General features: G+C 37.4%; 1 protein-coding gene across 2 annotated transcripts in view; it reads left to right on the top strand.

Annotated features, from left to right (window-relative positions):
- The window catches only part of MYOF (myoferlin), a 151313-nt gene that overhangs the window by 47245 nt on the left and 77168 nt on the right, over positions 1 to 26900 (top strand). For both annotated transcript variants that reach the window (XM_074295890.1, XM_074295889.1), the window contains exons 4-12: positions 9563 to 9671; positions 11482 to 11575; positions 18402 to 18559; positions 18940 to 19068; positions 21399 to 21461; positions 21548 to 21598; positions 22933 to 22963; positions 23358 to 23473; positions 26353 to 26479. In XM_074295890.1, coding sequence (XP_074151991.1) covers positions 9563 to 9671; positions 11482 to 11575; positions 18402 to 18559; positions 18940 to 19068; positions 21399 to 21461; positions 21548 to 21598; positions 22933 to 22963; positions 23358 to 23473; positions 26353 to 26479 — 878 coding nt within the window. The remainder of the gene's footprint in view (positions 1 to 9562; positions 9672 to 11481; positions 11576 to 18401; positions 18560 to 18939; positions 19069 to 21398; positions 21462 to 21547; positions 21599 to 22932; positions 22964 to 23357; positions 23474 to 26352; positions 26480 to 26900) is intronic.

Below are 26900 nucleotides of genomic sequence, written 5' to 3'. Positions count from 1 at the left end.
ACAATAGAGATATAAAAAGACTATAGCTAGCTGATGCACTGGACAGAATGCCAGGCCTGGAGTCAGGAAGAACTGAGTTTAGATCTGGCTGCATATACTTACTAGCTATGTGACTGAATACTCCAATATATTTGTCAAGAAAACTCCTCACTGGATCATGTCAAGAGTCAGACTTGACTGAAACAACTAAAGAACCACACTATAGTAGGAATAATAAATTGTTGGTACAAAGCATGGAAAAGATATCTTCAAAGGCATGTATGGCTGGAAAAGAAGATGGGGTGATCAAGCAGTGAGAGTAAAGAATACCCAATGGACAGCTTGCATGTTCTCTTGGGGTCTACACAATATCAAGAAAGCTAAAGGAAAACTACCTGAACATCAGGTGTCCTGATCAAATAGCAAGGGGTTGGCACAGGGAATAGAGTACTGGACCTGAGTCAGGAAGACCCAAGTTCAAATCTGCCTTCAGATACTTGTCTATCAATAATACTTGTCTATCAATAAGCTATCTATCTAAGGGCCTCGAAGTTATGAAATCCCATGGTCCTAAATGCTTTCCTCACAACTCTGTGTGGAAGGTAATAAGATCCTTGTTATTCCCATTCTACAGATGAAGAACCCAGAAGAGTTCAGTGCCTCATCTATGGTTATAGACTAATAAGTGTTGGAGTTCAGGCTCTTACCCAGGTCCATCTTGCCTGCAGAGCTCCTTTCCTTTTACTACACAAGCCCAGTGGAAAGAGTGATGAAGTTGGAGTCAGGAGACCTGGGTTTTTGTTTCTTGGCTCTTGACTAACTGGGTGACCATGAATAAGATGCTTAGTTTCTCTGGGACTCAATTCCTTCATCTCTAAAATGGGGTAATGATCAAATGAGATCACATCTGTAGTTTACAAAACTCCAAAGCTTAGCAATAATGTCAGTTCCCTTTTCTAGAATTATTACGGAACCATCATTTCTTCTGGCTTCTTTAAAGAAGATAAAGTAATTATTCCTTCTGACTCATGGAATCTCTCATGGAGAATAATCTTTATTAAAAATGGTGAAGAATTTCCTGTCAAAGGGAGGGACCTTAAAAGGAACAGAAGCTTCCATTTCTTTAATGCAGTTTATTTTCTCAGCTCTCCTTAAAATTTCAAAAGAAGCATAAAGCTTAGTACAAAAGCCTAATTGGTTAGCTCTTTTACTTTCTAGCTTCAATTTTATTTTTCCCATTGGACAAAGGCATTCTCTAAATTTCTATATCCTGGGGCAAGGACTCAGTTATTCCACCCTACTGATGATTCTGTTAAAAAAAACATTGTCATTACCAAAGGAAAATCAAATTTGAATTTTTTGTTTCTGAACATGGTGTGCCATATGATTTCTTCTCTCCAGCCTTTTGGTTCCCAGTTATTTTTCTGGAAGGAATTTCCAGCAATTCATGTGAGCTGATCTCACTGTTACACAGAAGAACAACTTTGTACGAGTCATCCTCCCCAATCATGAACTCTGCCAGCAAGTTACTCACTACTAGGACATGCTTTCATAAAATTTATGTTAAAGTTAATAGTGAACTTGTTTTTTTCTATTTCTTTTCTAGTCATACTTTGCTCTGTACCTCATTAAAAGAAAACCATTGGTAATGAAATGCTTAACCAATACACTTAAAGTCATAGCTAGAGGTACATTATACATATGTACATATTTTGAATAAGTATAATTATATATGATTATATGTACATATATACATATTTGTATATGCCTACAAACCATATAACTGTGTGTACATGCTTTCTAGTTGACCTTTTTGGATTGTTTTCTTTAATTAGAATGTAAGCTTTTTGGGAGTAGGGATCTTCTTGCTTGCATATATTTATATTATTAGTCCTCAGGACAGTGATTGACACATAGTAATTACTTAATAAAGGTTCTTTGTCTTCTGACTGTCTGTCTACACATCTATCTTCCATTCATCTGCCTATCTGTCTTTGTGCATACAACACCAAATTATTGCTATTTTTGACAGTCATTTTGACATCTAATTCCTAGGCAGCTGATGCTTATACATGGTAATCAAATTAGCCTCTCAGACTTCCAAGTTGAAAGCACAAATTTTGGAGGCTGGGAGAGGGCCTGAAATCAAATTCCTTCTATCACTCATGTGATCTTGAGCAAATCTCTCAATTCTTTTAGAATTCAGTTTAATTATCTATAAAATGATGAAGTTGGATTAGGTGAATTCTAAGGTCCCTTCCAGTGCTAAATCTATGCTCCTTGTGGTAAATAAATGGTAAGCTATTTAGGAAGACAATAGTTAACTCTCCTCTCCCCTTCATAATTTTTTTTCTGAAACTTAGCTGAGCATACATAGCTAGACAGCCTGACGTCCATAATCTCCTTTCCCACATGAAGTTTTCTGAGATGAAAGCTAGATATCTTGTTTTTAACCTGGGCCCTAGCTTAATTAGACTCTCTTATTCTACTGTGGAACTATAACAATAACAATAAAAACAACAGCATCAAAGTCCAACATCCAACATGTCGCCATATTTTAAAACACTAAAAAGACAAAGGAAAAAGTTTCTGATTTGAGTGTGGCTTTTTTTTTAAAGGAAGTCAGTTTGTGGTCAGATTGAAATGTTCTTGTCCCATGTGTAGGAGGCCAAGTCATCATTTTCCAGACTCTCTGAGTATTTTGTAGCTAGGCAACGTTTTAGAAAATAGGCCAGGGAGGCCCTTAGTCTCAGCCATGGAGTACAGACTTCTCCAAAAGGAATGTTTTACTTCAGCATGCATTGGCTATAATCTTATTAAAAATTATAGTCGTATACCTACATTCTTCAACTTAAGCTGTCTCTAAAACTATTTTTAGTGGAAAAGTTTCCAAAAGAAAGTAGCCTCTTCCACTGAGAATTAAATATAATTTTTTTTTACTCTTCACTTTGCAAAGGATTAATAATTTATGAAAGAAAATAGCTTAAAGCTTAGGAAATGGGGTTCAGTGACTCCCAGCAAGGGACAGAGCCAAAAATTAACTTCATGTTTGTTTTATTCTTTTCCCATTCAACACCCCTCTTGTTAGAAGGAAAAGGCAGCAGATGTGGGATGAGTCAGTAAGGAGAATGTGAAACTCTGTGTTAGTGATGAGAGCAGAAACCACTCAGCATAGGATTGGCGTGGCATTCTGCATGTGTATATGTGCTTTTAAAACTGCTAAACTGTATTACCAAACAAAGACACACAATAAGTAGATTTCTTGTAAATTAAAAGTTCAAAGACTTCAGGAGGAAGAGAACAGGAAATCTTTGGCCTTGAAGCCTGAGATGCAGTTTCCTAAATAGATTAAATACTCTCTAGAAAGGCAATGTGGGGATGTAGATAGGAAAGCAGACTCATAGTCAAGAAGATGAGGGTTCAAATCCTACCTCAGTTGCTTATTATTGATGTAATTCTAGCTAAGTCATTAACCCTCTCTAAGTCTCAGTTTCCTTTTCTTTAAAATAGGAGACAGAAAAAGATGACATTTAATGTTCCTTCCAGATCTAACCTGAAAACCTAAGAATGAAGGTCTTAATCTAGAATTTCAGAGCCAAGAAGGACCTTAGGAATGATCTAATTTTTTCTGGAGAGATTTACAATCTAAAAAAGGATGAAACTTCTAAATTAGGAGGTGAAACAAAATAAAACAACATAAATACAAAAATGCAGATTCACAAATGCAAAATATTATGCAATTGGAATCATAGACTCAAGAATACTCCAGAATTATAGATCATAGAATTAAGCTGGATGGCACAGTGGAAAGAAGATTTGTCTAGCAACTGGGAAATCTGGGCTTTAGGACTGGCTTTATCACCATACGAGGTTGGGGTGAGTTGTTACATTTTTATAGACCTTAGTTTCTTCATCTTTAAAATGAAACGGTTGGATGAAGTGATCTTAATTGAATGTGGAGATTGCAAAATTATCATTTATTATCAATAAATATTTGGTTTGTATTCCTGTTTTTATATATTTATATATCCAAGGTCACACAAAAATTTCTTGGGAAAAAAGGGCCATCAGTGGGAAAAGTTTAAAAAGTCCTGCTGAACAAAACAACTGTTTGGACATGAATACATATATTGTATAAATAAAATATATTATACTCTAACATATTTAACATGTATTGGTCAACCTGCCATCTGGGGAAGGGAGAGGGAGGGAAAAAATTAGAACAAAAGGTTTGGCAATTGTCAATGTTGTAAAATTACCCATGCATATATTTGGTAAATAAAACTATTAAAATAAAAAAAAAAGTCTGCTGAAGAACATTACACTTGGAAGGGACCACAGAGATGAATCTCCTTGTTTATTTTATAGATAATGACTTACTTTTCCCTGTTATTTTAAAACTTACTAAGTCCTTTCTGCATTGCATCCAGTCAAAAGAGGCATCTATATTGTCTCAGTGATAGAACAGGGGACCTGGAATCAGGATAGCTCTGAGTTCAAATTTGACCTGATACTTACTAACTGTGTGATCCTGAATAAGGCACTTAACTTTTATTTGCTTTAATCTCTGGAGAAGGAAATAGCAAAATACTACAGTATTTTTGCCAAGAAAACCCCATAATGGAATCACAAAGAGTTGGACATGACTCAACAACAAAAAGGCAGTCAAGTATTACCATTTCCATATTAGTTTATTAATTTTACAAAAAGAGGCTAAGTGACTGATCTAGGATTACTCAGTATTTGAAGTGAGATTTGATTTTAAAGGCCAGTGTCCTTCTGACTTCAAGGTCAGTGTCCCATTTTCTTTTTATTATTATTATTATAGCTTTTTATTTACAAGACATATGCATGGGTAATTTTAGAGCATTGATAATTGCCAAGCCTTTTGGTCCAATTTTCCCCCTCTTTTCCCCCACTCCCTCCCTGAGATGGCAGGTTGACCAATACATGTTACATATGTTAAAGTATAAATTAAATACAATATATGTATACATGTCCAAACAGTTATTTTGCTGTACAAAAAGAATTAGACTTTGAAATCGTGTAACAATATCCTGTGAAGGAAATCAGAAATGCAGGTGGACAAAAATAGGGGTATTGGGAATTCTATGTAGTGGTTCATGGTCATCTCGAAGAGTTCTTTCCCTGGGTGTATCTGGTTCAGTTCATTACTGCTCTATTGGAACTGATTTGGTTCATCTCATTGTTGAAGAGGGCCACGTCCATCAAAATTGATCATCATATAGTATTGTTGTTGAAGTATGTAATGATCTCCTGGTCCTGCTCATTTCACTCAGCAGCAGGTCATGTAAGTCTCTCCAGGCTTTTCTGAAATCATACTGTTGGTCATTTCTTACAGAACAATAATATTACATAATATTCATATACCACAATTTATTCAGCCATTCTCCAATTGATGAGCATCCACTCAGTTTCCAATTTCTGGCCACCACAAAGAGGGCTGCCACAAACATTCTTGCACATACAGGTCCCTTTCCCTTCTTTAAGATCTCTTTGGGATACAAGCCCAGTAGTAACACTGCTGGATCAAAGGGTATGCACAGTTTGATAACTTTTTGAGCATAGTTCCAAATCATTCTCCAGAATGGCTGGATGCATTCACAATTCCACCAACAATGTATCAGTGTCCCTGTTTTCCCACATCCCCTCCAACATTGTGCATTATCTTTCCCTCTCATTCTAGCCAATTTGACAGGTGTGTAATGGTATCTCAGAGTTGTCTTAATTTGCCTTTCTCTGATTAATAATTACTTGGAGCATCTTTTCATATAGCTAGAAATAGTTTCAATTTCTTCATCTGAGAATTATCGGTTCATATCCTTTGACCATTTATCAATTGGAGAATGGCTTGATTTCTTATAAATTGGAGTCAATTCTCTATTATATTTTGGAAATGAGGTTATCAGAACCTTTCACTATAAAAATGTTTTCCCAGTTTATTGCTTCCCTTCTAATCTTATCTGCATTAGTTTTGTTTGTGCAAAACCTTTTCAATTTGATATAATCAACATTTTCTATTTTGTGATCAATAATCATCTCTAGTTCTTCTTTGGTCATAAATTCCTTCCTCTTCCACAGATCTGAGAGGTAAACTATCCTATGTTCCTCTAATTTATTTATAATCTCATTCTTTATGCCTAGATCATGAACCCATTTTGACCTTATCTTGGTGTAGGTGTTAAGTGTGGGTCAATGCCTCGTTTCTGCCATATTAATTTCCAATTTTCCCAGCAATTTTTTTCAAACATTGAGTTCTTATCCCAAAAGCTGGGGTCTTTGGGTTTGTCAAACACTAAATTATTAAAATTATTGAGTGTTCCATTTTCTTACATAATCCTGTCTCTCCCAGAAATTAACCATCTTGCCCTAAGACCACACAGCCAGCCAGAGGTAGACTGTGTACTAGAACAGAGTTTTCTTGATGTTAATGCCTCAAATAAGTTTAAAAAAAGAGAACTCTTTCCCTATATTTCATTCTTAAGATAAAAAAGTCACAAGAATGCTATACCAATCAGACTCCCAAGAAACTATTTTAGTGACCTAGAAAAAATAACAACAAAATTAATATGGAAGAATAAAAGGTCGAGAATTTCAAGGGAATTAATGAAAAAAAAGTCAGATGAAGGTGGTCTAGGTGTACCTGATCTAAAGCTATATTATATAGAAGCAGTCACCAAAACCATTTGGTATTGGCTAAGAAATAGACCAGTCGATCAGTGGAACAGATTAGGTACAAAGGACAAAAAAGGGTACATCTATAGCAATCTAGTGTTTGACAAACCCAAAGATACCAACATTTGGGATAAAAATTCATTATTTGAAAAAAACTGTTGGGAAAACTGGAAATTAGTATGGCAGAAATTAGATATGGATCCACACTTAACACCATATACCAAGATAAGATTAAAATGACTCCATGATTTAGGCATAAAGAATGAGATCATAAATAGATTAGAGGAACAGAGAATAGTCTACCTCTCAGACCTGTGGAGGAGGAAGGAATTTATGACCAGAGGAGAACTAGAGATCATTATTGATCACAAAATAGAAGATTTTGATCACATCAAACTAAAAAGTTTCTGTACAAACAATACTAATGAAAACAAGATTAGAAGGGAAGTAACAAATTGGGAAAATATTTTTACAGTTAAAGGTTCTGATAAAGGTCTCATTTCTAAAATATATAGAGAACTGACCCTAATTTATAAGAAATCAAACCATTCTCTAATTGATAAATGGTCAAAGGATATGAACAGACAATTCTCAGATGATGAAATTGAAACTATATCCACTCATATAAAATAGTGTTCCAAATCACTACTGATCAGACAAATGCAAATTAAGACAACTCTGAGATACCACTATACACCTGTCAGATTGGCTAAGATGACAGGAACAAATAATGATGAATGTTGGAGGGGATGTGGGAAAACTGGGACACTGATGCATTGCTGGTGGAGTTGTGAAAGAATCCAGCCCTTCTGGAGAGCAATTTGGAACTATGCCCAAAAAGTTATCATACCCTTTGATCCAGCAGTGCTACTACTGGGCTTATATCCCAAAGAAATACTAAAGAGGGGAAAGGGACCTGTATGTGCCAAAATGTTTGTGGTAGCCCTTTTTGTAGTGGCTAGAAACTGGAAGATGAATGGATGTCCATCAATTGGAGAATGGTTGGGTAAATTATGGTCTATGAAGGTTATGGAATATTATTGCTCTGTAAGAAATGACCAGCAGGATGAATACAGAGAGGTTTGGAGAGACTTACATGAACTGATGCTGAGTGAAATGAGCAGAACCAGAAGATCACTATACACTTCAACAACAATACTGTATGAAGATATATTCTGATGGAAGTGGATATCTTCAACATAAAAAAGATCCAACTCACTTCCAGTTGATCAATTATGGACAAAAACAACTATACCCAGAGAAGGAACACTGGGAATTGAATGTAAACTGTTAGCACTACTGTCTATCTACCCAGTTTACTTATACCTTCAGAATCCAGTATTTAATGTGCAACAAGAAAATTGGATTTACACACATATATTGTATCTAGGTTATACTGTAACACATGTAAAATGTATGGGATTGCCTGTCATCTAGGGGAGGGAGTAGAGGGAGGGAGGGGAAAATTTGGAAAAATGAATACAAGGGATAATGTTATAAAAAAAAATTACTCACGCATATATACTGTCAAAAAATTTTGTAATTATAAAATTAATTTTAAAAAGTCACAAGAAAACAGTTCCTATCAGAGATTTATTTTTAAAATCCAACTTCCAAAAGATGTCATGGATTTAGTCCGCATTCAGCACAATTTCCTATAACTTTAGCAGTACTCAGAATAGTAACCCATAACATAGAAAGAATCTTGAATCTATTCAATGACTGATGCTTCTTAGAGCAAGAAATTAAAATTTTTAACATTTGTTTTTAAAACTTCTTGAGTTCCAAATTCTCTCCCTTCCTTCCTCCTCATTGCCCCCTTCATTGAAAAGGAAAACAATTCAATATAGGTTGCACATATAAAGTTATGCAAAATATTATCATAGTAGTTATGTTGTGAAAGAAAACATATATCCCTCCCCACCAAATAATGAGAAAAAAGTTTAAAAAGTGTGCTTCATTCAGATACCATTAATTTTTTCTCTGGGGATGAATAGCATATTTCATCATAAAGCCTTCAGAGTTGTCTTAGATCATTCATTGATGAAAATAGCTAAGCTGTTCATAGTTGACCATCTTACATTTGTTACTTCGTATGCATTACATTTCCTTTTGTGTCAGTTCATGTCTTTCCAAGTTTTTCTAGAGCTTCCTGTTCATCATTTCACAATAGTATTCATAATCTCACATACCACAATTTGTACAGCCATTTCCAAATTGATGGGCATCTTCCCAATTTCCAGTTGTTTCCAGTTGGAGTGGATCAGTCAATTTGTAGCAGTTTGCGGCTACAAATATTTGTGTACATATAGGAAGGCAGGAGGACACTGGCCTTTAAAGTCAAATCTCACTTCTCTTAAGGCAGGAAAAGAGACTAAAGGTATTTTAAAGATATTTTTAAAAACAAAAGTTAAAGTAAAAAGGCTTCTTTGTTCTGGTCCCTCAAGCCTTCCTCCCATCTCTGCCCTCATATATTTTGTAACAACTGCTGAGTCTTTCTAATGTATCAAATATGGATTATTGTATGTCATAATTGTTGGTGAATAGCTTATTCTCGTAGAGCAGAAGTTCTTAAACTAGGGACCATAGACTTCTAAGGGATTTGTGAATAGATTTCAGTAGGGTCCATGTACTTACCTGAGAAAAAGAAAATGACATCTTTGTTTTCTTTTTTCTTTTTTTCTTTTCTTTTTTTTTTGGAGGTAATTGGGGACTTGTACAAGTCAGGTAGCAAGTAAGTGTCCAAGAATAGAAGCGAACTTGAGAAGATGTACAGTTTTGTTTTCATTCACCTCTAATTGAACTATAGCATTTCTTATAGTTATGAATTTTAAAGATCAATTATTCTGAAGAATGACCTGTTGTTTTTTTTCTCTTTCCTCCTCAGATTGATTGGCACTGCAACAGTATCATTGAAGGCCTTGACAGGTGGAGAAAGTCGATCTCTTCCTTATAAAGGAGTAACTTTGATAAATGAAAGGGGACAAGATACTGGGGTAAGTGATTTCCCCCTTTACCAAAGTGTTCATCTCCAATGTTCATATGAAAGTTTTTATATAAAAAATATGCATGATAATGGTAATGTATCTGTGTATTATGTATAAAGCAAAAATATTGCTCCAAGATGAATGAAGGAAAAAGCATTAATTAAGTTCTCACTGTGTTCTGAGCACCACACCAACCACTGAGAATACAGATAGAAAAGCAAGATAGTCCCTGTTCCAAAGAAGCTCACATTCTGATGGAGGGAGGTAACATACCCTGAAGGCATCAGCCACAAATCAAATGGAAAGGTCCCCTGGTACTTAAAGTACAGCAGCAAAATAGATGTTAAGATTTTAACGCCATTTCCATTAATTAAATCATTTAAGTTTCTTGAACTTTGATAGTGCTCATGATTTTGGAGGCAAAAAATATTATTTTCTAGGTCTTCAGTCACTGTGGCTGTTAAGGAGGCAAGGGCTGCAGGACCTGTAGAAGCAATTGCCTGGCTGCATCATCAAGGAGCGTTATTTTTCCAGATATTAAATGTAAAGGCTGGAGTGAGAGCAGAAGTAGTCCTGGTGCTTCATGCTGCCATTTGGGGCTTCTTGGACTTAGCTGTCTGTCAGACTGTTCTGAGGAAGACAGACCTGCTCTTCACACCAGTTTCTTCCCTCAGTGATTATTGTCAAGCCTAGGTTGGCAGCAGAGCCAGTGGTCTATAAGGCATCAGTATTCCCAAAGCCTTTGGGTTCAAGGTCTTGTGGTAACTCCATTGGAGTGGGTCAGTCAATCAGTAAACATTAGTTGGATGTCTTTTATATGCCAGGCTCTCTGCTAAATGCTGCAGATACCAAAAGAGGCAAAAGACAATTTCTATCCTGAAGGAGTTTATAGTCTAATGGGAAAAATGGGCAAGATTGAGCAAGATTGGCAAGATCCCTTGGTAAAATGGGCTGGTTTCAGAATAAATCATCAAAGCAATCAATTAACTAGTTTACAAATTCCATGAGTCTGAATTATGATCCTGAATGAGAAGAATCTATATGTGTCTGTATCTGTGTATGCATGTCCACATGGATATTTGTTTATCTTTGCAGGAATATACTTACACCTGCTTATTTGTAACAACTCAGAACATTCTATTACAATTTGTTTTACTTTTGGATACATATGATAACCCTTTTTTATGGTATTTGTAACTCAGCCTAGTTTGATTTCATGGCATGTTTCTCATTGGATAAGTAGGTTACAGTAATACGTTGTTACAATAGAAATTTCATTTAGAAACACTGTGTATTATGTAGGATCACCTAATATTCAAAAAATGCACATAAAACTCTGTCCTTCTGTCATAATTGGCTCTGGATCAGCCCCATTGTTTACTTTTCAGCATATGTACCATTAAGCCTTGCTAAAAGATAAATCCAATCTGGGTTGTCCAGGCTTCAGTCATTACAAGTTCATTCATGCTTGCCTGTTCCTACTATTTCTAGTTTATAGGACAATGTTCCCATTCATTCATTTCCTATTGACTCCTTAGCTATGTGAACATTTGACTTTCATGCTTTTGGTGCTTCTGCCTTCCTTGTCCTTTAGGGTTCATGAGCTTGGGACCTTTTTTTTTTTTCAATTGGGAAGATGGCCCATCATATATAAGATATGTCCTCCCTTCCCTGGCTATCTTTTCTTTCCTGAAAAGTGCTACTCCTGCCGTGTAGAACTCCATAGCCTCTCTGTAGATTCAGTATGGAGATACATTTGTTCAAAAGCCCTGACGTGCTTACAGACACACTGACTCTGCCATTATTTATTCCTACTCAGGCCACAATTGATCTAGTGGTTGGCTATGATCCGCCTGCAGCAATGACTACAAATCCAAATGACCCAGGTGGGACCAATGTAGAAGGCACTGGAGGTAAGCTGAATTTTAATCTGCCGGTATTGAAAATGTAAAATGAGAGTAATTCTTAGAGTTAACTAGCACGTCATGGTTTCCATTACTCTCTCCTATTTATTTCACTTAATTCTCACAGCCACCTACATATGTCAAGGCAGGTGTTATAATTCCCATTTAGTAGACATAGGAAACAGGTTCGGGAAGATTAAGGTCAAGATTATTTGACTTAGTTGGTTTTGGATGGGATCAGAATCCAGACCTTCTGACTCCTGAGCCTGCTTTTCCCATACTATTCCTCTTTATTATCTTTCACCATTTTCCATTTACCTCATAAATGTTAATCTTGGGTTCCCAACTGGACTTAAGTTCTTTGAGAACAAAAAGCCTGTGTTTTACATATACATATATATAATATGTATATACATACACATATATATATATATATATATATATACACACACACACATATATATATATACACATTTATTCATTCATTCATTTGTTTGTTTGTTTATACCTCATACAATGCCTAGTAAATACAAAATTGACCTTGATACCGAGATGATTGCCTGCAGGTGAATACACTTTTCTATTCTCCTTGACAGTCTTTTTAAACATTAGTTACTATGCCTAGCTTAAGCTGGAAAGGTCTGAGGTGGGGCAGAGACTAGTAGGCGGGACTGTAGTGTTAGATGATCCATAACCTTGAAACATCCTTGGGACTGACATTGTGTCTGGGGTTCCTCTCCCCCAATAAGTAGCTACATATGCATATCTAGACTTCAAAAGCTGATTTTAGGGCACGTTTTGTGAAGCCTGCCCCAAGTACCCTAACTGCTAGATATGGGCCTCCAGGCTCACCACTATTTCTCCATCTTTTCTTTAAATACATATCACCTCTGGAGGAACATACCTCATTCCAGAAGGAGGGATGGGGCTATGCTGAATCATACAGACCCTCCCCATTTCCTTTGGATCAAGGGCTCTGGGTGAAGTGAGCTCTCAGCCGATCAAGCCCACGCCCATTCTCCCTGGCCCTGAGCTCTGCCTGCTGAGCTAGCTGGCAAGGGCCTGTTGGGGCAGAGGGAGTGCTTCTCTCAGAAGGGCGTGGTGTGCAGAGCCTGGGGAGCAGGCCTGCATGCAGGCATTTTGTACAGTGAGGCCCCAGAAGGAAATCTATGAAAATGTCAGGAACATGGAGGGCTGAGGTGGGGGAGGGGAGAAGATTCCCAGCTGAGGTCTGGGTGTCCCTGATGGGAAGATGGCCAAACTCATTCTCCAGGGCTGTATTTGTTTGGTGCCAAACAGTTTTCTGTCACTTTAAGGGCAAATTTCCTGCTGAAATGTGCCTTTGCTTTTATGTTTAGAAGCAGCAGAAATAGCTGGGTTTGTTCTTCCCCTGAGTGCTGCTCTGTGCTGATATCTGAGAGGAATGGCCGGACAATAGCACTGAGCACAAGCAGGCCAACCCGGGGCCTTCATTACCTGCCTCCCTCCAGCAAGACAAATCTTTATTGTTATACATTTAGCACTGCTAAATTCCAATCTTTTTTCTTCCCTTCATCCTTAGCTCCCCCAAGAAAGTGGGAGTAGAGTGGACCTTTTTTCTGACTGCTTACCCTTTCCTGAATCCAAGGTTTACTGTGTGGCAAAGTTCACAATGAAAGATCCTCTGCTCATAAGACACGATCCACTTCCTCTTAGGTCCCTGGCTGTCCAAAGGAGCAGGATAAGGTGGGGGTTATCTGGAGGCTACAGGACTCCGTCTTTTGGAGCCTCTCTGCTTCCTCTAATGTAGCTCACAGAAAAATCTTAGTGCAAAGCCTGGTTCTTACTAACCACTGGCTCCTCATATGTAAAATGAGAGTGCTAAGTGATATTTTTTTTTCCTGTCACTAACATCTTAGAAACCCACAAGTCTGTTTCTTGATACACAAAATGAGGAAGTTGGACTAGATTAGGTTCTTAAACCACATTCTGTGAATCACACACACACACACACACACACACACACACACACACACACATACACACACACACAATATTTCAGTATATTTGGTGTGCTTTGTAATTCCATGTATTTATTTTTTGCTTGTAAAAACATGATTTTGACAAGGAATTCATAGGCTTCAACAGACTGCCAAGATGGTTAGAAAAAAAAAGGTTAAGAATTCCTGACCCGGATCCTCTCTCTGTCTGTCTCCCTGTCTCACTTTCTTTTTCTCTCTGTATCTGTCTGTCTGTCTTACTCCATTTGTATATATGTGTGTGTCTCTGTCTCATTCTTTCTTTCTCTCTTTCTCTGTCTCTTTATCTCATCTCTTTTATTTCAGAATCTGTAATACTCTGAACCAGAACAAAGGGATCCCTTTGCTTTCTCCACGCATTAGATATATTCACTGACTTCCTGTTCAGACTTGTGGAGTAGAGGAGAGACTCCCCACTATCAGTTTCTATATTCTTTTTTCGTTTTATTTTAAGAACTGCTTCCATCAATTCCTCAGAGAGGAATAGGATCAGATGACTATCAGGGAATGAGATCAGAATCTTCTATAATTTTTTTAACTCTGAAGAACTCAAAAAGTTTGAGAACTATTAGTTGAAAGAGTATAGATGATTTGTCCTATCTCTGTAGCTGAGACAGTTATCACAGGGTATATAAATCTCACAGGATTTGGAACTTCAGGGGCCCTTAAGATTATGATGTAACCCAAGGATTCTTTTTTAAAAACATATTTCCATATTAATCATGTTGTAAAAGAAAAAATAGACCAAAAGGGGGGGACATATGCAAAAAATTATAGGCTTCAATCTACATTCATCAGTTCTTTCTCTAGATGAGAATGGCATTTTTCATCATGAATCCTTTGGAATTGTCTTTTAGTCCAGGGATTCTTAATCTTTTTGTGTCATACCTTTGATAATGTGGTGAAGCCTATGATTCCCTTCTCAGAATGGCATTATTTAAATATAGTAATGTAAAATATTAAAATGATAAGGAAACTGATTATATTGAAATATAATTAGTGATGAATTTTATTTAACAGTTTATTAATTCCATTGAAGAAGCTCTGATCTTGTTCAAATCTCTCATTTTCCAGAAGTGGGATCTGAGACCCAGAGAGGGGAGGGGTCAATCTCAAAGTTGCACAGCAGCTAACCCAAGATTCACACCCAAGTCCCTTGACACCAGATCTAGTGCTTCCTCCACTATTCCATGAGTCAAGGTTATTAAGCTTTACCAAGGAATGAGGGAAAAAAGATAAAAATAAAACAAAACTAAGTACAAAGTTCCAGGTGGTCAAATTTTCAAAGACAGAATTCTTCACCTTAATCCCATCTGTGGACATTAGAAAAGCCTAGCCAAACATTCTCCTCTTCATTGCTCCCTGAAATTCCCAGTTTCCTCTCAAATCATTAATCATTGGGACAGACTAGGAGCCACTTAAGGATGACTCTCTGTGGGCACTGCCCCCAAATAGTAAACCTATGGATAAGTACATTTACAAATCAGCCATTTCCCAGGATATGTTGTCCTTGTTTACACTTGGAGAAATTAAGAAAAATTGAAAAAAAGGAAAAAAAAATACCCCAAAGGGAAAAATCCAGTCTTTTCTAGGGGTTATTGTGTAGGAACATGGAATAGGTGTAGAGAGGAGAAGGGGCCCTAGAAAGGGAAACCATGTCCCACATAGGACAGGGATGAGGAAGGGGCAATTAGCATCTTATTGATTCTCTTTCTCTCTGTCTTTCTGTCTGTCTCTGTCTCTCTGTCTTTCTTCTTTCTTCTCTCTGTCTTTCTGGCTTTCTATATGTATTTCTTTGTCTCTGTCTGTCTCTCTCCCTCTATACTTTTCTCATAGAACCCAGGGCATATTAGCATTTTCTTGTAAATAGTTCTTATAAAGACTTCTAGGGCCTTCCCAGGAGGAAGCTGTTTTCTGGAGATCAAAAGGTTTTTGCCTTCCCAAGCTTTAGCTATGACACATGCTAGAAGGATTTGCAAGAGGGAGGAGGGAAACAGAATGTTTGGCCTGGTACTTGTAATAAAATTGCAAATGTTTCTGCCATTAAGATATCTTAGAGATACAGAGGAATTACAATAATGGATGGAGTGTTGATTGTGGATTCAGGAAAACCCAGGTTTAAATCCAACTTCAGATACTTACAGGGTACCTCAGTTTCCTTATCTGTAAAATGATGAGATTGGGTTCAATGGCCTCTAAGGTCCTAAGTCACTAATCCTCTGATATTTTGATTTTTCCTATTGTTCTTTCTTCTAGGCTCTGGGATTTCATAGATGTGAATACTCTTTTAATCATTTAGATCAAAACCCCCTTTATGCCTTAGCCCATAGACTTCCTGACTTGCGGAGGCTATCCAAGCAGTGAGTAGTGTGTGGACAGAGTGTAGGACTTAAAATCAGGAATTTAGGTTTGAATAGGTTTGAATCCTTCCATGGGCTAATTATCTCCTTAAGCCTCAGTTTTCATTTCTGTAATATGGAGATAATGATTCTTGTTGACACTTGCTGGACAGAGGATTTGCCTCAAAGTGGGAGAGACTGAAGAAAGAACTTTTTTTCTGCTGGTCCTCTCTCTCTAGCCTGGTGCCCGTAGTCAGTCTCCCTAGCTTAGTAGGAAGTTGTGTTTAGCTGCAATCAGCACAGAAGCTGAGTCATTACCAAACTATGACATGACATCAGAGGAAGATTGTAGTGTGTAGATGGATGGAGTAGTATGGAGGATGAGTGCAGAAGCCACCTATAATTAAGAGCTATCAAAGTTGTCAACCCTATTTTTAAATAGATGCTGGTAGTTGTTTCTTGGCCAAAATCACAGAGCTGAAAGAGACCTTTGGACACCATTTAGTCCAATCCATTCTTTATTCCAAGTAAGGTAACTGGAATATAGGGAGGTGAGGTGATTGGCCTTTGGGCAATGGCAAAAGGTAGGAGCAAAGTCTTCTGATTGAGCTAAGTCAATGTCTATGCACTTTAGTAATGGCTTGAAATACTTTACACTAGATTTTAGCTGCTGCCCATCTCAACCCCTCCAAACACATAAAAGGCATTTATATATAAAGGAGTTGTGTGTTGTGGCTGTGGGTATGTTGAGTGAAGGTGAAATCTGGCCCAACATATTTCTTGTTATCCAAGAATTAATGACCTAGTTAGTGAAGATAGTGATGTATTGGAAAGAACAGTGAACTGAAACTCAAGGAACTTACATCTGCATTTTGGCTCTGCTACTTTTACTAGCTGTAAAACCTTAGACAAGTTGATAAGTGAACTGAAACCTCAACTTCATCCTTTGCAAAATATGAATAACGATAAATGGGTAATTTAGCTCAAGTTGTGCAGGTGATAGGAAATGTCAAATGAGATAATGTCTAAATGCTGGTTTGCCATCTTAAAGTCCTATGTAAATAATTGTCTGTAACTGATGGGTGTATGCGAGGCAGCATAACATAGAGAGACAATGGCTATGTTCTTGTGCTTCATTGCACCTGGGCATAATAAGTGAACCAAATTGAGAACTATAGAAAACTGTTTCTGTCACAAAACTCTGTGCCCTGGGGAGGAGATGGTTCCAACTCTCAAGATATTAAATAATTCAAGAATTTATCTATTTCTTTCATCTGTGGACTTGTCATGGGAAACTGCTCACACCTGAGTAATGTTTGTATTATAATCCACCTTTCCCCTGCCTTCCCACTTATGATTTGTATATGAAATCTCTATTTTTCCTGCAACAGGTGGAGATCTCCTGCCCAGGAGAACATCCAGTTTATTGTATTTCTTACTCTGAAAGTGATTAATTAATAGCTATTTGATCTTTAAAACCAGCCTCCAAGCCTGCTTTGTGCAGCTCCAGCCATTCATAGTTCAATACAGTATCAATACAATAAAATTCTTTTAACAGTAACTGAGACACAGTGTAGCCAGTAAGTAGAAAATGGTATCATGTACTCTACTTCTGATAACATGCTGGATGACAGAATCAGAGGACCTGAAAAAGATCTTTTAAGGCTGGAGCATTGTCTGATATAACTGCATCTAACCAGATGAAATTCAATAGTAACAAACTTAAAATCATCTTGCACTGGTTATGAAAAAAAAATCTACTTTGCAAGTACAAGTTTGGAGAAGTGCAGTTAGACAGTAGTTGTTTTGAAAGAGGTCTGAGGTTTTCAGTGGATTATAAGCTTACTCTGAGTCAATAGTGACATATGGCAAACAAAAAAGCATTGTGGGAGTTGTGGAATTCAGGTTGGAGGAGTCAAGGTTCAAGGAGTGGTGAGAAGGTGTGTGCCTCAGCTTTCTCTCTGTCCATGTCCTAACCATTCTACACATAAAGTACTGAAGAGGTCAGTGGGAAACAAGTGGAAGGATAACTGGCAACAGAGAAATTCAAATTGGAACCCCACTTAGAAATCAGCTTCAATTATACTTTTCCATTTGTCAGTGTCCTTGGTCTCCAAAAGGTCTCCAGAAAACTCAGGATTAGTCCCATGACAGAAGTCCTCTAACTGATAGCAGATTCCACTTGCACTGTGCTCATATTCCCCATTGGCTTCCTACCACTTCCTTGAGGACATCGAGATATTTTATAGAATAGTTATTAGTATCAGTTTCCCAAAGCCATGTCCTAGGTTACTCTCAGAAGCTTTCATCTAATTGCATTCCTCATTTAGGAACACATAAAAAAATGGAGGCTGGGCACAGCCGTTTGTATCAGGTTTGGGTGTCATGATGGAGCCCGTTGGAAGAAGGAGCCCTTTTATCTATTATTACAGACCAGACCATTTATGCTGTTAACCATGTGGCTTTTTCCCATAACAGAAGAACAGGAAGATGATGCAGGAGATGATGATGCTACATTCAAAGTCATTGCCCCAAAGACTCCAGCTGCAAATATTTCTGAAGCCCAGCTGGCCCGGAGGATTACAAAAGGAAAGAACACCCGGAGAATGCTTTCCAATAAGCCACAAGACTTCCAGGTAATAGACAGCTGAAGGTCTATGCTTTTTGTGTCCTGTAGAAATTGAGCATATGTCATGTTGTATAATGAGCATGTTCTTACAGAACAGAAAATGGAGTTTTGAAAAAATTTAAGTAAAAAACCTTTCTCACTATGTAAACTGATGTAATTGACATTATCTTCCTTCCTTCCTTCCCTTCTTCCTTCCTTCTTCTCTGTCCTTCCCTCTTTTTCCCTTCTTCCCTTCCTCCCTCCCTCCCTCTCTCCCTTCCTTCCTTCTTCCTCCTTTCCCTTCCTTCCTTCCTTTTTTCCTTCCTTCCTTCTTTCCTTCCTTCTTTCTTTCCTTCCTCCCTTCCTTCTTTCCTTACTTCCTCCTACTACTCCTTCTTCTTCTTCTAGATTCGTGTTAGAGTGATCGAAGGACGTCAATTAAGTGGAAATAATATTAAGCCAGTGGTCAAAGTCCATATCTGTGGTCAGACACATCGAACAAGAATCAAAAGAGGAAACAATCCATTTTTTGATGAAGTAAGCAACTAATAAATTCTCATTCTCACTTATAAATATATTTATAAAAGATACATTGTGATGAAGAGGATAGAAAGCTGGTCTGGGAATCTGGAAAATCTGGGTTCAAATAATGGTTATGAAAGCTACTTTGGGGACTGGGAACCCATCATTTTGCAGTGCCCCAGGTAACCTTCCAATACTGTGGAGTTGATGTTTTCACTTCCAAAATGTTTTAGGAACATATAAATTCAACTGCATTTTATGTAACAGTATAATATTCCAATGTCATAGTCATATGCTAAATGTAAATAGGTCAAGAATTATGTGGCATTAATTGGGAAACAGATATAAAAGACAGAAGGTCAAAAGAGAAAATAAGGAATTAAGATGAACAGGTATCATCTAATACTTCAACTTGTGAGTGAAGAATGGAGAAAACATAGTCAAGCAAGGGTTGAAGGGAAGAGGAGGGCTTTCCAGAAAGCTGGAATAGCATAAATGAAGGGTTGTATTGGGCAGGAGGAGAGGGGGATTTTCCTTATTTGGTGAGACATATGCCATCTTGAACTAAGTAAAGGTTTGTGTTAAGGAATGACGGGGAAAAGCTTTGGACAAACAAATTGTGGCCAGATTATAAAAGGTCTTAATAATAACATGTATCAAAATATTTATAACCTAAGTTTGATTAAAAGAGACTGCCCACTGAATTCTTAAGACTTTAATAAGATTTCAAGAGCATTGAGGACTTGACTTACTGAAAAATTTAGAACCTAGAACAGATTAAGTCAAAATGAGAATTTTAGAAGTGATATTCTTAATCATGAAAAATCATTTATTTATTTTACCCTAATCGTTAGTATTGAAATAATGGAAAAAATTAAAGGAGCAATTAAAATTTTAGAGTTTAATTTTAGGCTACATAATAATAATAATTTTAATGTCTGCAAAGCATTTGACAAATATTATCTCATTTGATCCTCACAGCAATTCTGTGTGGTAGGTGCTATTACTATTTTCATTTTAGAATTTAAAAAATGAGGCAGAAAGGGGTTAAATGGCTCACTCACTTCACACGACTATTATTATTGGAGGCTAGATCTGAATTCAGGTTTTCCTGAATTCCTGAATTTCAGCTCCAGTATTATGTCCACTGTGCCACTTTGGAAAGCTAATAAATACTAAATAATGAATGAGTCAGTATTGAAAGAAACAACTCCACAGGCTTGTATGGGAGAAAAAGTGAAATTTTTTTTAAAGGACTGAGATTCATCCAGACAATGACAGGAGTTAGTTTTAGGGATTTTTTATCTTTAGAACAAACAGACACAAAATATAGATCTAAAACAGATGAAATGGAGGAAGAAATTGATAATATTTTCCAGATAACATAAATCTCAGGCATAGAATTTGCCTAAGATATCCAGTTGTTTAGTGGTTGAATTAAGCAGCTACTACCTTTGATGCAGGGTTGGGATAGAGCACCAGGCCCTGAGTCAGGAAGACTCATCTTCCTCAGTTCAAATCTGGTCTCAGACATTTGCCAACTGTGTGACCTTGGTCAAGTCACTTCACTCTGCTTGCCTCAGTTTCATCTGCAAACTGAGCTGGAGAAGGAGATGGCACCAGTACTGTATCTTTGCTCAGAAATCCCCGAATGGGATGGTGAGGAGTTGAACAATAACAAAACCTTAAACTCTGTTTTTCTTGTAGGGCAGAGTAGATAGAATGCCAGATTTGAAGTCAGGAAGTTTCATATCCTTCCTCTGATTTACAAAGTACCTTTATATGACCCTTTAGGGTTTGCAATTGAGGGAGGGTGATGAAGTAGACAAAAAACTGGCCTTAAAAAAAAGAAAGTCTTGGGATTTAGAGGCATCTGGGTTTGAGTCTTGCCTCTAAAAGATCCTCGCTGTGTGAAATGGGCAAATCTCTTAAGCTATCTAAAGTTCAATTTATTTTATATATATATATAAAGTGGTGATAATAGTCTCTGTTATTTCTGTCTCACTGAGTTGTGAAACTCAAATGAGATGATATATGTGAATTACTTTGCAAGTCTTAAAGTCCTATATGAGTGTCAATAATTATTGTCATTTCACTGTTAGTGTTTAGGATAGAAGATGGACAGAGACTGGGGCTATGATTTCATTGGTAGAGGGAACTTCTAGATAGACACCTTCTCTGACTTATAATCTTGAAGAGCTGAATGTCTATATGGCCCAAATGAACCATTGATGTAATTAAATACATGGCTTAGTTAATTACTTAGCTCTTTTCTCTTTTTTCCTCTTATTATGTCTTAGAATACAATTGGAATTCCTTTTTTTTCTTATTTTTTGTCTTAACAGTTATTTTTCTACAATGTCCACATGACCCCCGTAGAATTGTTTGATGAGACAATAAGCATTCGGGTAAGAAAAACCAAGAGCATTCTCAGACCATCGATCAATCTCTGTCACACAAAGTTGGTGACTGTGGGAATGCCTCTCTCTTCCAGGTTTACGATTCCCATTCCTTGAGAGCAGACTGTCTGATGGGAGAATTTAAGGTAGGTACCGAGAGAATACTTTCATCTCACTTCAATGTTGCACAGAATCCCAAAAGAGGATTTGATTCTCTGCTCCATCTCAATTTGCTCCTCTTAATGAGCTTCAAATTCTACCCTGACATCACGACATTCTCTGAATTCATCCAAGATGAAATGATGCCATGGGAGGGATATCAATAGAGACCCTGCAATCCTATATCTTGGTTGGTAGTAAGTGAGGAACTTAGAGAGGGCTACAGAAACAAGATGTATACCTCCATATAACATGAAAAGGTGAAGACTGATCCTATATCATTTATTTATTGGTCCTATCTATAATTAATTGATTTTTTCTAAATTAACTGCTTTTGTCCTAAAATTGCATATAATTTTTTTCTCTCTGAACATAGTTCAGAATTCAGCTAATCTGGAAGAGGTTAATTTTAGAAATTCTGCTTTCCTGCTTTATTTCAAGGAATTTAGCTGCCTTTGAGGCATTTATGTGAACACAGGCAAGTCAAGCCTAATATCTTTAATCAACCAAACTATTCTTCAAGTATGCCTGGTTTGTTATTTTGCACCTGGACTCTCAGAAGAGGAGAGAGTTTATTCTTAGCTTTCATTCTTTATACCTCATCTCTGTAACTAATCATGTTGTCTTCACCATACCATTTACTTACTCTGGTTTGTTTTTTGTTCTGTATTCCCCAAAATCTATATAAGGGAAATTGTCCTTTTATTTGGGGTCTTTGGCATAAATGAAGGCAATCTACTGACACATTTTCTGACATGCAGCAGGTCCCTGTTAATAAATATTATATTGTGTGGAGAATTATCTCAGTTTACCCTTTTTTAATTTCAGTTACACCATTCACCTCTGTTGGTCCTCATATATTAAAGTCATTGAATGGACAACAATGTGAGTTGGTTCTGTATCTCTCACTAAAGTGGTTCTAGGTCAATAGGGAAGACCATTCTGCAGCCTCTTTTATTGTAGCATCTTTCCATGGCAATAATTATTGTCAATCTTTCAACAGAGGTTGGTAGATAAATTAAACCAGGGAAGAATAGTAGGATATTTTTCTGAATATCTGAAATCTAAGGCAAATTGTTTCGACTTATTTAAAACTATCCTAAATTCAATAGACTATTTTATTAGGTAATGAGTTCTCTGTCACTGGGTATGTTCAAGCAGAGGTCAGATGACCATCTCTCAAGGATGACGTAAAGGAGATTTCTACATGAAGTAGAAGTGCTCTCCTTACTATATTCTCTGATTAAACATAAAAAGGGGAACACATTTCTTAAGATTAATTTCAAAATTATTTAAAATACTTAAACCTTTTTATTTTCAGATTGATGTTGGTTACATTTATGATGAGCCTGGTAAGTAATATTTTCATTATCTTGAAGTCTGGATCCCTGACTTCTTCTTCTTCAGGTAAAGCATTTTTGTTAAGGGCCATTAAAGCAAGAGTTCATTGAGGGGACATTAAGCAAGTGAACAAATGTGCTGGAGTTTAAATGGTTATGTGCTGTTGAAAAAACTCAGTTTGAGTTTTTTGAGGAGAAATTCATTAATGTTTTATTCATTTGAGGTGGGCATTTTGACTTTACCTTGACTAATTTACAAGAGCAATTAGACAAATGCCTCTGGGAGCTTTATTAAACTCAGACCAGAACAGAAAGCAAGGGACCATGCTGATATTTCTTCAGGATCTTGTCTGGCATTATAATGGCAATCCTTTAACTTCTCCATTTCACCCCTTCTTGGTTTTAGGTCACGCTGTCATGAGAAAATGGCTTCTTCTAAATGACCCTGAAGATACGAGTTCTGGTGCTAAGGGTTACATGAAAGTCAGTATGTTTGTCCTTGGAACAGGAGATGAGCCCCCAGTGAGTATTTCTGAAGAAAGGTTCAAATTTTCTTATTTTCCACACATGAAGATGGTCATGAACCAAGCAGGTGGGCGATGGACAGCACTCAGGATAGCTCTTATCTGGTAGCTAGTAATATGTCAGGGGCATTCATGCTCTGGAACTCTACAATCAGGAAAGATCTATAAAGAAGGCAGTGCTTAAAAAGAGCTCAAAAAAAGAAACAGAAAAAACTAAAGATTTAAAGAGATGGAGGTAAAGGGTTAGTGCCTTCCAGACCTAGAAGACAATCTGAACAGAGGCATGGAGAAGAGTGGTGGAATTTGTATCATATGTGTACTAGAACAGAGAGAATTTGGAGGGAGAAAAATATGAAAGAACATTGGAAAAGAAGGTGGGAGCCATGTTGTAAAGGGCTTTAAACCAAGCAGAGGACTTTGTGTTCTATCCCAGCACCAAATTTTATGCTATAAAGATTTTTGATGGGAATGGAAATTGAAGTGGTCAGATTTGTGTTTTAAGAATAGTAATTTGCCAGCTATATGGAAAATGGATTAGAGAGAGGAGAGGCTGGCTTCAGGGAGATGAATTAGTAGGCTATTGCAATAGTACAGGAAAGAGTTGCTGAGGCAATGGCATGGCCTTTTATATATTTACAAATACATATAAATTTGCATAGAGGAAAGGTGATAGATGGAAAAATAGGATTCTCATGACTTGGCAGCTGATAGAATATGGAGGATGAGGGAAGGTGAAAGGACAAGATTGCTCCCAAGCATGGGAACTTGGGTTACTAAAGCAAAATAAGAAAGGTAGAGGAATATGTATGATCCTGAAAATGTTGATTTCAAAGATACCGCTGGGAGGCGGAGTGGATGGAGCACCAGCCTTGAATTCAGGAGGACCTGAGTTCAAATTTGGTCTTAGACACTTAACACTTCCTAGCTGTGTGGCCCTGGGCAAGTCACTTAACCCCAGCCTCAGAAAAGCAAACAGACAAACAAACAAACAAACAAAAAAACAAAGATACCTCTGGGATGGACAACTAAGGCAATCAGATAATGACTCTGGAGTAATATTTAGTATAAAAGTTAGGGGGGTTTAGGACTCCTCTGCATAGAGATGATAATTGAACCTGTGAGTAGTTGATGAGATCACCAACTGAGAGAGGAGAGGGGGAAGGATTAATCTTTGGCTGATGCTTATATCTAATGGGCAAGGTGAGATCCCAGCAAAGGATACTGAAGAGAGATTGCAGGCAGTAACCAAGGAAGGAGGGCATCCGGGTGTCCCAGAAGAGCAGCTAGCCAAGTGCTGCAGAGGAGCCATGTCCAGCCAGGTCTGACGGACTACCTTGTAGGAACAATCTCAGCATTTGGCTGACCACAATGGTGATTTCATGATATCGTGGCTGGGCCTGAAGACACTATACTGATGAGATTCCCGAGAAATTGTGTTGTTCAGAGCAGTGGTGTGAAGGGTGTGCCTGGCTTCTGCATAATCTCTCTTAAACCCTAAGGGATCCTAAGGGATAATTCAAGGATTATTTATCCAGACCATAATCACAACAGGGTACTGACTAGTCCATCTGGGGCCTTCTAAGTCTCAGAAACACTCCTGAGTGTGGCTCAAGCCAGATTAAAATATAATTGGGAAATTTTTAACAAAATAAACAAAAGTGTAAGGTTTTCCTCTACACAATGGGGAGGAACCCAATCAGCTTCAAGGGGGATCTTCCACATGGCTTTGATGTTTCTGGGGTGAAGTTATGCCCTGGAGCATCAGGGGCCTAAGACCTTTCTAGTCTTCAAGCAAGTCCTGGAGGGGGAAGAGGGAGAGGGAGTGGTTGGTTCCCTTTAAATTATTATGTGTCTCACAACTAATTCTGGAGAGGCAGCAGGGTGTATTGCTCCCACTGGGGTTAGGGAATTTGATTCAGGTCCTCGTCTCTGACAAATAATGTCTGCATGCCTGAACCTCTGTCCTCAGGTCACTTCCTAATAATTCAAATGGAGTGTAAAATAGAAAATTCTCTGAGGACCTTGATCCAAATTTCACCCCTGCTACTTGCTAACTATGTGACCCTATGCAGACAGTTTAAAGTCCTTGGGTCTCAGTTTCCTCGTGGAAATGAAGGATTTAGATTAGACAGTTTCTAAGATAACCTTTTAGCTCTAGATTTGTGATTTCATGGTCTCTCTTAGTAAAGGGAATTTCCACAGTTTCCTAACAGGGATTCAGAAGCCCAGTTAATACAAAATTTCTAGTGACTTCACCCAATAGAAAACTTGTGTTGTAGATACTTGTTGTTCAGTCACTTTTTAGTTATGTCTGTCGCTTCATGATCCCACTTGGGGGTTTCTTGGCAACACATATTTTCTTGACACACATATTTCACTAAATTGATGTTCACCCAGCCTGCAAAAGCACACATTATTTTATGATGATGGAAGGAAGTATGCCTAGTAAATGGGACACTGGATTAAAATGAGAGAATCTAGGTTCAAATCTTGTCTCTGCCACTTACCATCATTCAAGTCACTCTTTGTAACTTAGTTTCCTCTTTAAAATAAAAGAGTTGAATTAGATGAGCTCCGGGCTCCTTCTAGTCTAGATCTCAAAAATCTATGATCCTATGATATTTGGGAGACCCCAACCCTGGAAAGTATAGATGTGAGATGGCAAATTTGAAGATGAGAAAAATGGAGAGAACAAGTGTTAGCCTGTAACATAGAACTTCATCAAGAGAAGTCTCAGAGTTGGTTTTGCATTTGTAATTTCTGGTACTACATCCACAATAGGAATTTAATGTTTATTTGATTGGTAAAATATGATACCATTTGGTTCACTGCAGATGGTGCTTTCTATAGCATAATTTGTAATTGTATTCCCAACAGACAGAGAAGAGAGATCGAGATAATGACAGTGATGATGTGGAGAGTAACTTGCTACTTCCTGCTGGGATTGCTCTTCGCTGGGTCACTTTCCTCCTGAAAATCTACAGAGCTGAGGATATTCCTCAGAGTAAGTATTCACTAAATTGAGATTGTGGAGCAGTAATCTATAGAATAAAATATAGGTTGTGTTAAAAAAAAAAAAAAAGAAAGAAAAGAAAAGAAAAAAAGGGATTTGTGTTACCAATAACATACACGGAGTTTTTTATTCTAGTCCTTCAAGCTAGCTGTATGACTTTGAGCAAATAATTTTATCTTTACAATCAGTTTCCTCCTTTAAAAATAGGAGGAAGGGAGGCCAAAGAGGAGTCCACCAAGACTGTAAGGCATAATGGGAAGGCCGATGGACTCAGAGTCAGATCCAACTTACAGTTTTGGTAGCCTGTACTAAACACAAAGAAAGTACTTTATAATCTAGTGAATACTGATGAAAGATGAAACATTACCAACTCCTCCAATAAAATGCAATTCCTTCAGGACTATGTTAATTC

This window comes from Sminthopsis crassicaudata, chromosome 2 (genome assembly GCF_048593235.1).
Source record: "Sminthopsis crassicaudata isolate SCR6 chromosome 2, ASM4859323v1, whole genome shotgun sequence".
NCBI lineage: Eukaryota > Metazoa > Chordata > Mammalia > Dasyuromorphia > Dasyuridae > Sminthopsis > Sminthopsis crassicaudata.
This window is presented reverse-complemented; position numbering and strand designations above follow the sequence as displayed.